The following is a 14,317-nucleotide window of genomic DNA, read 5'->3' as shown; positions in this document are numbered from 1 at the left end:
GTTGTGTTCTTCCCCCCCTTCTATGCCACTAACTGGTCAGCAGCCAAGTGGTGCTCTGCAAACACCGGAAAAACTCCGGCCCTTTTTCTCCCGCGTCTCCCTCGAGGGGCGCGCGACCCCTTCGCCAGAAGGAGGTGCCTGAGGCGGGCGGGCGGGCGGCTGCTGCTCCTCCTTGCAAAGGCGCGCCGGATCCCCAGGATGCCACTGATTGGCGCGTGAGGCGGCGCGCGCTGAATTCGTGCGCGAGGCGAGGAGAAGCGCTTGCATGGGATTCCCCACCCCCTTGTTTGCATTGTGTGGCCCTCGCGCTTTGTACGGCAGCAGGGCCGGGAGGCGATTTGCGCGCGCGCGCGCTGGCGCGCACACGGGCTTGTGGCTGAGGGAACCACAGACGGAGAATTCCGAGGGACCGGACTTGTGCGGACGTTGCCACGGCCTCCGCCTCCTCCTCTTGCTCCTCTGGAGAAGAGCGCATGATGGCGGCAGCGGCCGCCCCGGCCGTGGTGGTGGAGGTGAGCCTGAGCAGCACCGCGAGTAGCAGCAGCGACACTTCCAGCACCGGCGAGGAGGAGAGGATGAGGCGCCTCTTCCAGACCTGCGACGGCGACGGCGACGGCTTTATCAGCAGGTAACCGCAGCCGCTGGTGCAGCCAGCTGCTCTCTCTCTGCGCGCGCGCACACACACACCCGCCGAAAAAGTGGCAGCTCAACTTCTGAGCAAGTTTCTCAGATGTGAGTTGCGCTTCTTGCACGACGGAGGTGCAGGGGAGGTGCCCCCGGACAGACAGACCGGCAGACGGACGGACGCTTCTTGGGCAGGGAGATCAGCAGGGGGGATCAGACAGCATCACACCCAGGACAGCGTGCCGGCCAACAACACAGATATTCTATTGTTTTTTTAACAAATACTAATACAATAGCCATTACTGTACACACTTATCCAGCAATTGTCTCTAGACCCGTAGTTCCCAACGTGAGCACGCCCCACGGGGGCAATTTGATTTTTAAGGGGAACAATTTGGAAACTTGTAGTTCACTTTTCGAATAATAAGAATTATATGTCAACGGGGGGGGGAGGGGATCAGGATTTTAGAGATACTTAGGTGGGGCATGGCCAAAAAAAGGTTGGGAACCACTGCTCTAGACATACACTTTACACATTCAGTATTCAAACATATTACTTGGCATTACCCTTCCACTGAGAATATTGAGCAGTTGGTATAAGAAGGTCTTGTTTCTGGTCATAAACATAGTTAAAGAGAGGGGTCCACGTTTCTTGGAAGGTGTCTCTATTTGTTATGTCTTTAATTTCCCTCCTGTGTCTGGCGAGATGATCGGACATTGCTGTATCCCAGATACTATTTTCCCACACGTTGAGGGGTATTTCAGTCTGGTTCTTCCGTTGCTGAGCTATCGCTAATCATGCTGCGGTCAGGAAGAAGCCTACTAGTTCGCCTGTGGTGTGCCGGCCTTTCTGGCAAGGTGGTCGCTGTGACTGAAAGCCTTCCTATAGAAATTGGTGGTTAAATCTTTCGGAAGAAACTGCTACCCAGCAAGTTATTCCTCTCCTCTTTTTTTTTGTTTTTTTGTTATTGTGGTGTCAGGCAGTTATGTTCTTTGCCCTGGGAACTCCTGAATACACAAGTGCTGATTATAGTTGCATAGTGGTGGGGACTCCAGGTGTTCTGTTCACGCCCTGAGGCACTTTCTCCTTCATTACTACCATGCATGCTGAGCTGTAGTTCAAATTAAGCCGAGCTGGTAGTTTTAGGTTCATTTGCACCAACGTTGAGGGAGCAGGTTAGCTCCAGAACTTGCTTTAGCTTGGCATTGTGGCAGCAGTAGCAGTTCACACCCTGCTGCCAGCCAGGGAGAGGGCAGGGTCTGCATTTCCTGTTCCCAGTTGTCCAAGAACTGACCCCCCCCCCTTGCTAAAGGACTTGACACTGCATGATAAGGGATGGGGGTGAAGTACCTGTGAACCTCTGGATTTTCTTGGATTCCAGCTCCCATTGGCATCAGCAAGCATAGCCAGTGATCAAGGATGATGAGAATTGTTGTGAAATGACACCTGGAAGTCAGTGGGTTTCTGGTAGCTGACCCAGAACATCTCATGATGCTTTGGTGGAGCTGAAAGGAGTGAAGGACTTGATAATGGTTGTGTTGGTGATCTTATCTAAATGGACGGCACTTTGGAAGAAATAGAAGCAGAAGGGTTTTTTTTTTAGAGAGCACCCATATATAACATCTGTGAATAATGACTTTCATACAGAGTGTGCACAGCTGCAGGTAGCACTGCCAGCCAAGGTAGCATGGGCATAGCCAAGGTGGGGCGGGGGGGGGGCGCTGCTCCCTCTGAGATCAAGTAAAACAATAGAAATACTTAACTGACCAATCTTGTCAGTTCTGCCCTCCAACAAAAGTCCTTGCTACACCCATGCAAGGTGGGTAGGTAGTATACATGTTATTTCATTTCCCCTCTAGTGGGAAGAGGCACAGGACAGAAGCAAAACAAAATTCCTATAAACAGTCCCTCAGTAGGTCTCTCCAATTCCACTATGTGTATTTCTGTGACATGTTTATGGTGGTGGTGGTGGGGAAATGTCATGTTTTTACATGCCCCAATGAATGAAATCCACAGTTCTACTTACAGCTTGTCTGATTTTCATAGATCATAGAATCAAAGAGTTGGAAGAGAGACCCCGAAGGGTCACCTAGTCCAATCCCCAACAATGTAGGAATCCTGCCCACAGACGTCTCTGGGTGGGCTTGAACCACCAACCTTCTGGTTAAAAGCCAGATGCACTGAACGATTGTGCCACCTGAGGTGCTATGTAGGGCTAGTTTTTAAGATACTGTACATGTTTTTAAAATGTTTGGGAATTGATAGATGGTATTATGTAAGGGAATTTTTTATTTGTGTGTATGTGGTTAAGCTGTCAAGACATAGTTGTTGGGTTTTGTGGATTACTGTATTGGCCTGAATATAAGCCTCACTCCCCCCCCAAAAAAATTCCAACTGTGAAAAGTTAAAGTGTGGCTTATATTCATAACTTTATGGTATGAAGCCAGTAGCGCGGGGCAAACAGCGCCAGGAGTGCAGCAAAATGGAGCCCGCCCCGTGCATAGTCCCCCGTCCTCTCCCCCAAGGTTGGGAGGGGAGAGGATGAGGAAGGGGAAAGGCGGAAAAGCAGCGTGGCTCTGCCCCCTGCCCCATATGTAGCCAGGAGCAGCGAGGAATGGAGCGGCTTATATTCGGGTATTTTTTCTCCCCCCCCACTCCAATTTTAAAGGCGCAGCTTATATTGGGGTGCAGCTTATATTCAGGCCAATATGGTAGTTATTGGGCCAGGAGGTGTAGTGTCCATCTCTTGCCACTAGTACACCACATACATCTTTTTATCTTGCCCATGGTATTGTAATAGTGTTTCCACATGCTGATGGTTTTAAATGGACATTTTGCTTATCTGAAACGCCTCCATTGTCAAACATATGAGTAGAATATTTGCTTTTGTAAGTTTGGAAGGCATAATCCTCTAACATGCAGTCCGTATCTTCTTGAGTATTGAAATGGTTCCCTGGTTATAATCTGGAGGTTAACTCAGATGTTCAGATTTGTCCAAAGCAAGAACCCCAAAGGCAGTAAAGACAAGGTCAACATTTTGCATGCCTAAAGCATTTTATTTTAAAGATCCAATTTAAATTAAAAAATCCAATTTAAATAAAAAAAGATCTGATTTAAATAAAAAATATTTTTAAAATATATATATATTAAAAATCATTGATTTTTATCCACCCTTGTCATGGCCCCAGTAGAAGCTGCATGCTACTTTAACTCCTCGTTTCCAGATCTAAGCCTTTAGGCTTGGTTTTGCTCTGCAGTAAATAAGTTCAGACATCTGTATGTTTAATTGGGAGAAGAGAAACATAAAGCCTATAAATGCCCAACTTCTGGAGCACCACTGAACCAGTAAATCCTAGACAGACCACCAACAGTCACAGTGAACAGTTCAAGAGTGAATGGAATGCCTTTTCTTCTAAATGTGCAATTTGCTCTGTGGGTTATGAATATTTAATTTTTTAAAAAATCAGTTCTATCATTCATGCAGCTCTGAAATTAATTTAGCCTTCTTTTGTAATTTCCCTACCCTTTGTGAAGCTGCTTCTCGGCCACCAGAGCCAGGTGAGGGAAGAATTGCATTTTATTCTTTTCCACTTTTCCATTGCACATGTCTTCATTTAGCGGATGGGGACAGGTTAGTGCAGAATGCAGTTGTTAGGCTTGTAACTGGGGCAGCATAGTGGAACCATGTGTCGTCAGTCCTGAAAATGCTGCACTGACTGGCAGAGAGCTATGAGGCCAGATTGAATGTGTTAGTACTAGCATAAAAAGGTAAAGGGACCCCTGACCATTAGGTCCAGTCGTTTCCGACTCTGGGGTTGCAGTGCTCATCTTGCGTTACAGGCCGAGGGAGCCGGCGTACAGCTTCCGGGTCATGTGGCCAGCATGACTAAGCCACTTCTGGCGAACCACAGCAGCTCACGGAAACGCCATTTACCTTCCCGCTGGAGCAGTACCTATTTATCTACTTGCACTTTTGCCGTGCTTTCGAACTGCTAGGTGGGCAGGAGCTGGGACCGAGCAACGGGAGCTCACCCCATCACGGGGATTCCAACCGCCGACCTTCTGATCAGCAGGCCGTAGGCTCTGTGGTTTAACCCACAGCGCCACCCGCGTATCAAGTCCTAAATGTCTTGGAACCTGAGTACCTCAAAGAGTGCCTCCTGCAATATAAAGATATGAAAAAACATTCACAACCAATGATCTTGGGGTTGCCAGGAACAGTGTCCTTCAGCCATCAAATGCCTGAGTAAACAATGATGTTTTAATTGGTGGTGGTGGCTGCCCAGTTGACAGTGACTTGTGGTAGTGCCTTTTCAGTGATGGCTCCCTGTTTGTGGAATGCCTTCCCTAGTGAGGTGTCATTATGGACTTTATTTTGGGAGAGGGAATTAAAACATCATTGTTTACTCAGGCATTAGATGGCTGAAGGATACTGTTCCTGGCAACTCCAAGATCGTTGGTTGTGAATGTTTTTTCATAGTTTTAAAGAGTGTTTTAAAACTGTTCTTGGTTGTAGCTCTTTCTAAACATTTTACCATTACTTGGGCTCCTTCAGGAGGAAGGGCAGGATATAAATCGAATAATATATATTTGCATGCATAATGAAGTTATATGGAGTCTCAACTGTGGGAACCCTTTGCTGCGCATTTAACTGAAAACTCTTTAAATACTTGCTTGTTAGCAGAGCCACACATGGAGAGGAAAAGAGCACCTCCTGAGAGAACAATTAATTGTCTGTCTATGAATAGTTAGGCTGACATTTTAAAATGGCAGATAAAAGGATAATTGCTGGCTGATATTGGATGGGAATTCAATTTGGCAGTGGAATATAATTTGGAACTCATTTAGTCACATGGCATACATTATACTTTCCTACCAGAATACAGACATTTTTGTAACTAAATTACCAAAATGCAGTAGTGTCTGTTTAAAATTCAAACACTGTAGTGCACAGCAGTAATGTTTTTGGCAATTGGTGTTGTTTTTTTAAATACATAAAAAGTGATGGCAGCTAAAATGATAAACATTTGTTCTTCATTTATTTATATCTTGCCTTTTCGCTCAGAGTTGGGAGTTGAAAAGCTTTGCTGGTACACTGGAAGTAGCCTGGATATCTGCCAATAGATCCTGCTCCACCATGGGCTTACAAGAAGTTGATGGTTGTGTAAAGTAGACAGTATCTTTGGGGTGAGCTACCGGTATATACAACGCTGAGTTGGGTGCAGTTTTCCCATAGTGGAAAAAGCAACCTGTGGAGAGATGGTTTAAAAGCCTCTTCCTCCCACTTACCGGTAACCTTCAAGGAATGTTCCGTGGCAAATGCATTTTTGCACACGCAAGAAAGGCCTTTAGGAGATTGGAACTGCACATGACTCGCTTTCACGTATGCAAGAGACATTCTAGCTGTTCTGGCAAACAAACAAACAAACAAACAAACAAACAAACAAACAAACAGCTAGTATCCTGACTGTAAAATGACAAGAATACTGCAGAAACTGAGAAGTTCATTGGGAAACGATTCAGCGTTGAATAGGATTATTGGAACTCTTAGGGGAAACGCCTTTCTGCTTCTGAACTGTGGTTTAGTTTAAATATGGTTTTGCTTGTTTAAAACGTACGTGCTAGGCATTGCTCTGAAGAGTTGGTTTTTCTCTCAATGGTCTTGCCATCCTGTGATTTAGACCAGTGTTTCCCTAACTTGGGACTCCAGCTGTTTTGGGGCTACAGTTCCCATCATCCCTGACCACTGTTCCTGCTAACTAGGGATGATGGGAGTTGTGTTCCAAAATCAGCCAGAGACCCAAGTTTGGGAAACCCTGCTCTAGACACTGGAGGGGATGGTGAGTCTCCTATTCTGGCAGTTAGGAGATAGACTCTTCTCCCCTAAGGCAAGCTTTCTCTTGTATTTACAATGAACAGATAAAGGTTCCAGGGCAGTTTCTATGTGACTGAATTGTTCTGTGTCCTAGAATCAGGTGTTTTCAGTCTTCTTCTAGTTGTTGTTGTTTTGCAGGGGACTCTCAGCAAGTTTCACAGCTGCTTCCTGTCCCCTCTCCTTGGGGCAGGGGTTTTTCCTTTCTCCCTTCTCTGTTCTCCGCCTCACTGGTGGCTTTCCTTTGTGGCCCCTCTCCACCTTGTTTCGCATGTTAGTGGTTTGCTTCTTGCAAGCTCACACATGTAATTTTAATAGGCAACCTGAACGCTGAAGCATGTGCTCCAATCCAAGATAGAAGCTAGTGTCAGAAATGTTGAAAACATGACATTATCGCACAGTACAGTTCTGTTTTGCGTCATAATTATTTTTACAGATTTGCAAAATTGCTTCCCCAGATTTTTCTGTAAACCTTGTAAGCCTTAAATTTGTGTTCGGTCATGTATGCATGTGTAAGATAAGGTCTCTAATTAGAAAGCCAGGCCACATTAATCACCAGTGGTATAGGAGAGTACACTAATGATTCACAATTGTGTTTTATAATTTGCCTTGTGTACTCTACATATGCTTTGTTTTTTTAAATTACTAAGAGATGTGCTTTATTCTTACTTTAGGCAGAGAGCATTTATTTGCAACTGCACAGCAGCATAATGTTGAAACAAGCAACGGTAACATGTTAACTTTAATTTCACTATATTATAAGGTTATGCTGCTGACTTTTATTTTACTATGTTATGGTGTTGGAAATAAGATAGGAATATTTTGAATTCTCTCATCAAGTTAACCATCATAGCCCAATCATTTAAGGAAATGTATGCTGAAAGTGTGTCTCTTTTGGGGGGGGGGGAAACAGCCATAAGGAAAAATTAACACTCATTTAGCAGTGTTTGTTTATGTTATTTATACTTGAAATTTAATAAAAATAAAAGTAAATAAAATCTCAAAATCTGTAACCTTTGATTCTTCAAAGGGCTGCGCACAAATCTAGCCATATGTTTTGGTTTTGTGTTGTGGGAATTTGGGTGCAGTGAGATTGGGTTTTCAACACTGTTCTGTATCTATCATCTACTAAGCATTCTAGATTCAGGTAGGTAGCCGTGTTGGTCTGACGCAGTAGAAATATATATAAAAAATAAAATTGTCCAGTAGCACTTTAGAGACCAACTAAGTTTGTTCTTGGTGTAAGCTTTCGTGTATCTGAAGACGTGTGCATGCACACAAAAGCTCATACCAAGAACAAACTTAGTTGGTCTCTAAGGTGCTACTGGACATTTATATATATATATATATATTTCTATTAAGCATTGCAATATACCGATATATCACGATATCTGAAATAAGGATGTACCATACTTTCCCGTCTAATAGACAAGGTTTCTTTTATTTCAAATAAATGTTTAAAATTGGAGGTTGTCTTATACACGGATAGTGCAGAGTGGGGGTGGGCGATTGGTGGCAGCCACGAGCAGGTGGTTGTCAGCGGCTTTTGGGTGGGCGATTTTCTGCTGCTGGTGGCGAGTGGGCAGACGATAGGTGTCTTTGGCCAGGCGTGCAATCTCCCCCCCAAAAGCTCAACAACTCTGGGCAACCCCCCCATTTCCTTAATTCAGAGTCCCCCCAAAATAGGGGTTGTCTTATACACAGGGATATGGTAAAAATATGGTAACTATGTAGAGGGCAGCGGGATAATATATTGGCAACTGCGACTACTTAGGGGTCTAAAACGGATACATTTTTTCCTTTCCTTTCACATATTGTTACAACTGTTATTTTATAGCCCAGACCAACAGGGGCAGCAGGAATCATGAGAGAAGTGAAGACCGGCTTCACGGTTTTTCCCATATTGTAGTTTTTTTTACATAGCGCACATACACACATTGTGATATATCTCAATGTCAAATATTATGAAAACATTATCGCTTTGTGGATTTCAAACTGATTTTGGACGATGTATCGATACATTGCCTAGCCCTGGTGGGGATGATTGGTTTTTCTTTTTAGCTGGGTCATGCCAGTGCAAGTAGATAAATAGGTACTACTGCAGCGGGAAGGTAAACTGCGTTTTCGTGCACTCTGGTTTCCGTCACGGTGTTCTGTTGCACCAGATGCGGTTTAGTCATGCTGACCACATGATCTGGAAAGCTGTCTGTGGACAAACGCCGGCTCCCTCAGCCTGGAGTGAGATGAGTGCCGCACCCCATAGTCGCCTTTGACTGAACATAACCATCCAGGGGTCCTTTACCTTTTCCTTCATTGGTTTTTTTTAGCTGGGTCATTGTGTATGATGTTTCTAGATGACCTTAGAGCAGCCACCCTTACTTATTGCCCTCCGTGCATTGTTTGGAACGACAGCTTCCACAAGACATGGACTACTATTTAGTTATCTAACAAAACTGATACACCACTTTATAATAGCATCAACCGTTGTCTAAGCAGTTTACGAAAAACAGTATAGAATATTCATAAGAAAGCACTGATAGAATCAACAGACTTTAAAAACAAATAAGCACAATAAAATTCCATATCTGAGTAAGGTAATGGTAAAGGGACCCCTGACTGTTAGGTCCAGTCGCGGATGACTCTGGGGTTGCAGTGCTTATCTCGCTTTACTGGCTGAGGGAGCCGGCGTACAGCTTCCGGGTCATGTGGCCAGCATGACTAAGCTGCTTCTGGCGAAACCAGAGCAGCGCACGGAAACGCCGTTTACCTTCCCACTGGAGCAGTACCTATTTATCTACTTGGACTTTGACGTGCTTTCAAACTGCTAGGTTGGCAGGAGCTGGCACCGAACAATGGGAGCTCACCCCGTTGCGGGGATTTGAACTGCCGGCCTTCTGATCGGAAAGCCGTAGGCTCTGTGGTTTAGACCACAGCACCACCCGCATCCCCCATATCTGAGTAGGATGGCATAATTTATTTATTTTTTTTAGCAGGCATTGGAAACAGCAAAGGGATCTGTCTAATACTAAATAGGAAGGGAGTTCCAGAGAAATGTTGCTGGCCAACCAAAAGATGGATTTCTTACAAGTGATTTCTTCCATGAACATGATACAGCACTTGTCAAAGTGTCAGTTCTGCAGATGGAAGCAGGAGAGTGGCCGCATGTGCCTTTAGGCAGTCTTTCAAGTCAGCTGCTGAGGGTTTTATATGCTAATAGAAACACCTTGAGTTTGACCTAGTAACAAGTTGTCAGCCAGTGCAGCAGGAGTGTAATACAGTACTCAAAGCTTGCCCACTATTTTGTGGTATTGGTTGGCCTAATGTATTGGGGTAGGGGAGCTGGGGCATCTGGCAATCAATATGTGTTAGAGATTTCAAAGTGCCTACGTGCAGAAAGTCAGCTATCTACCTTTTGGCAATTAACTGTTGGCTGAAAGCCAAGATCTGCTCTCTCTCCAGACCCTTAGCAACAACTTGTGATTGGTTAAGGAGTTCCTAAAGAATGAGCTCTGTGTGAGAGCTGTGGTGTGTGGTGTGTGTAGTTTTGGTTAATGAAGGTTGAGAGAGAGAGAGAGACAGAGGAGAGGTTTTACTTTTGTTTCTTTTATTTCCAAAGTCTCTACATAGTAACTTATGGATACTAGTTGCTTCAATAAATACTGTATATAGTTATCCAAGTGAGTTGCTGAGTTCCTGCGTTGTGCTGTCCAGTCAATGCTCTACAGCCAGAAGCTTCCAGAAAACCTTTGTTCACTCTGCTGTGTCCAGGATTACGTTATTTCCTGACACTAAATCTTAAGAATATGTCCCTTTAATTCCAGACAGTACATGGGTAGATGAGTCTTAAAATGCCCGGGACACAAATTTTAACAGCCCTCTAGCGGCTACAGTGGCTCATTCACCAGAAGTAACATACTTAGCGTTAACTCTGGATTCTGGAACTAAGCCTCCTGATGTATATTGTGCTCTAGGAGGCTTAGCTTGGTCATAATCATGTATACAGAGTCACTTAAGAGCCAAACAAAATTATATAATGAACATCAGTAAATGAAATTCACCTTGGAAGCTTTGCACATCTGGTAGGAAAAATTGATGCGCTGCAATAAAATTGCTCAGGCGTTCTTAATTGTCTGCTTCACAGTTCCTAGTGATATTGGTAGGACTTTAGAAATATAGTTAGGTTAAATTAATGGTTCACTGAACAGAATTTTGAGCAGGGGAGAGCACAAAAAATAGAGAGGCTAGGACTGTGAGTAAGACTTGGTGACTTGATGTTTGGTGTTTCTATAAATGCCTTTCTGCATCTAGAACCCATGCTTTTGTTAATTCAGATTAAGGAAACAGAGCTACTACAAAGTATACATTGCACAGTGTTGCTAGGCAGACCTAGACTGCAGGATAGGTAATTAAGTGGTAAATTGTGATCATTCGACTGTTGTCCATAAGGAGCATCTTGCAGAGAAGCAAACTGGGCAAACCAGCTTGCTGTAAGAGGAACCCCTTTGGAGGTCCGTGGTTGTAACAAACCTAGATTCTAGTCATAGCGGTGAGCTTCATTTTTCCATAAAAGGCTTCTAACAAGGATGTAGAAAAGCTGACAAGTGAGAAGATGCTGCATGGAATAAAAAGGCTTCCTGAGCAATCTTTGTAATGTAAAGTGTCACATTTTTTGTGGTTCTTTTAAAGATCAATGATATAAGGAGTAAATGGTGGGGAGAAAGAGAGTGATTAGGTATTAGGTGCGTTCAGTTACTACAGTGTTAACAAGGGACGCGGGTTCCGCTGTGGCGGGAAGCTAAACAGAGTTTCTGTGCACTCTGGTTTCCGTCACGGTGTCCTGTTGCGCCGGAAACGGTTTAGTCATGCTGGCCACATGATCCAGAAAGCTGTCTGTGGACAAATGCTGGCTCCCTCTGCCTGAAAGCAAGGTAAGTGCCACAACCCCATAGTCACCTTTGACTGGACTTAACCGTCCAGGCGTCCTTTACCTTACCTTACCTTACCTTACCTTACCTTACCTTACCTTACCTTACCTTACAGTGTTTAATAACTTAACTAAAAGTTGCAATCCTATAAACACTTTCCTGGGTGGAAGTAAGTTCCTTTGAATTCAACAGGTCTGCCTTTGAGGAGAACTGCATAGGATTGCACTGTGAAGCTTCAATTAATTTAAAAGTTGCACCTGTTTGATTAGGCAACAGATTGAAAAGAAAGCACATTGCTGTATTTTTTTTAATGCAAGTGCTTATAAAAGCTGCTGATGGCAAGCTCTATCTATTCTTAAGATGTATTCCCTCCACCTTTTGTCCTACAGGACTGCTGTGTCAAGAGCAGTGTTCGAAACTCCCATTGTTCTAGGTGCATTTTGCGACAGGGAATTCTGAGCTCTGGGTGCAATACTGCGCCTAAGATTTCAGATTAAAACTGCAGAGTGGAAGGAAAGGAGGACCTTTTTCTGTCTCCCCACTTCCAGCTACACTCTGAAGACTGGAGAAGAGACCCTCTTAAGAATATTAGGGGGGTGGGCAGGGGAATGACTAGACCATGTGAAAACTGCAGTTCATTCATTTTCAGCTTTGTATTCTTCTTGTATTAAAAAAAGCGCCTAGACATTCCGTTCTTGTGCCCACAACCTAGGATTAAGATACCATTTAGCTCCTAGCTTTCATATCTCAGTTTCTAACACTGGTCAAGAGATTGTTGAATTCTACTATCTGATACTATGCAGTAGGTTGATGACATCAAAAGGCCATTGTGATGGTATACCAACAAACAGTCTGTTACACAGTTTTAACTGTCTCTGTAATGACCACCTTCCAACAACCCTGGGTTCTGGGTGTGTGTGAGAAACAGGATCTTGGTGCCAAGGCCTGGCCACTTGACCTATGCATTTTTACTTGACCAGCTGTATGGTCCCTATGTGCACAAAACCTGTTTGAAACCTGAAATTAGTAGGGTTTACGTAATGTAGTTTGTATGTGCATAAGGACCACACAGGTGGTCTAGTAAAGTGTTTAGTTTGCGATGGGTTTGGACTTGCCTCCCCATGTTTAGGAAAATACATTGTGAACTTGTGAAGAAACCTGTTTGAATTTATGTGTGTAGCACAGAGAGCTAACATTTATGAGCTTTTAGTGATTTCACGGTCTGTGCGTCAGATTTTAGCATACAGGTTTAGAGATGGTGTTTTAACTGGCATTTTTTTTTTTTCAAAAAAAGAGTCTCTTGCAATTTAAATAGGTGATCTTATTCCTGTATGATGCCACTGAAAGGAGTAATTTCACATTTTTATGATAATTGTTACATAGCTTGCTGGAGGAAAAAGGATTACTCTTGTGTGCTGATAATCTGAGAAGTGGTTTTACATTGCCTCCTTATGGTTTCTAATATATTTATACAGATTCTTATTTCACATATTTCAGTTTGTCACTGGATAATTTGTTTAAACCTAATTTGGAAGAGATTAGGGTAGTCATGTGTATTTTATCCACATGCCTTTTCCTTCTCCATTTTACAGCCCACATTGAGTTTGAGCAGGACTTTCCTTACAATGACCTCAGTTTCCCTGGTCAAAATCTGATAAGCCTACAAATAGTGCAGATAAGGCGCTTTCAGGGCTTGCCCACCTGTCCATGAGCCAGGGAGAAGCAACCATCTTGGGTGGCAGAAGCCCAGGAGGCAGTGCCCCTCCAACAGTGGAGACAGAGGCATAGGAAGGTCAGGTGGTACCTGGTGCGGAAAATTTCTTGTCACCCCCCCCCATTGATTCCCCCCCTGCAAAAATGGTTTTACATTATTTCATATTTTCTTACAAAGGAATAATAATAAAATAATAATAAAAAAAACTTTTATTTATATACCGCCTTCCCCGGCCGAAGTCGGGCTCAGGGTGGCTAAGATCAGATGCATAACATTGGTATAAAATCAAACAATAATTAAATTACCTCCTAAAAACATCTCAAAATCAAATTAAAGTCTAATTAGTTGGCTTTCCACAGGGTTAGGGTTGGGAACAGTAAGTGCTCCACTGAACTGAAATTTCAGTCTTCACGACATAGGAAAACAGCCAAGTAAACAGCTATTTTGGTGGAGGAGGGTCAAGATATTAACCGATATGCATGAAATTTCATATGTAGCTATATAATCCCTAGTATAGTAAGATAAGACCTTTGGAGCAGCCATTTTTTTTAATAAAAAGTTTTTTTTTAAATGAACTGCCCTAGTAGGGCAGTAATTGTTGCTTGATAATTTGTGACCCCCTCCATTATGGAAACTGGGGCGGTCTGCCCCCTACACCCCCCCTTGCTATGCCCCTGAGTGGAGAACCAGCACCAGCTTTTTGCAAGATCTCACGGTGTACCTGAAATCTCTTGAGATTTTGACGAGGTCTTGCAATATCTTGCTAGAAGCTGTTGTGGCTTTGCACGTGCCATCACACAACCCAGCTAAGGAAGACAGCGGCGGTGGCATGTTTTGCCTCAGGCAGCGAAATGGGATGTGCTGCTCTTGGGCAGGTAATATTATCTTTATATATATATATATAATATTTTAATTAATTTTTCATTAATAACAATCCAATATAGACCACATTTATACAATACCAAATCATGATTCAGTTAAGAAAGCCAATTGTCAGATTCCAAATTAAACATTTTGGTTGACTTCCCTTGTTCTGATTTTAGGAAATTTTTAGGAGATATTGATTCCTTGTTCCTGCTCCAATCCGTTTATTTAATCCAAATAATACAGTTCCGATGTTGATCCTTTATTTTAACAGCCACTGATGTGTTGACTTTTGTTTTAACTGTTCCATATCCTTT

General features: G+C 43.4%; 1 protein-coding gene across 1 annotated transcript in view; it reads left to right on the top strand.

The window, feature by feature from the left end:
- The first annotated feature begins 393 nt into the window (after positions 1-393).
- MCC (MCC regulator of WNT signaling pathway) overlaps positions 394-14,317 on the top strand; it is a 221,733-nt gene continuing 207,809 nt past the window's right edge. The window contains exon 1 of the mRNA XM_033164789.1: positions 394-628. Within this exon, the coding sequence (XP_033020680.1) occupies positions 474-628 (155 nt within the window). The 5' untranslated portion in view covers positions 394-473. The remainder of the gene's footprint in view (positions 629-14,317) is intronic.

This window comes from Lacerta agilis, chromosome 11 (assembly GCF_009819535.1).
Source record: "Lacerta agilis isolate rLacAgi1 chromosome 11, rLacAgi1.pri, whole genome shotgun sequence".
Classification (NCBI taxonomy): Eukaryota; Metazoa; Chordata; class Lepidosauria; order Squamata; family Lacertidae; genus Lacerta; species Lacerta agilis.
Note: the sequence above shows the minus strand (reverse complement) of the source record. Positions and strands in the feature narration are given on the sequence as shown.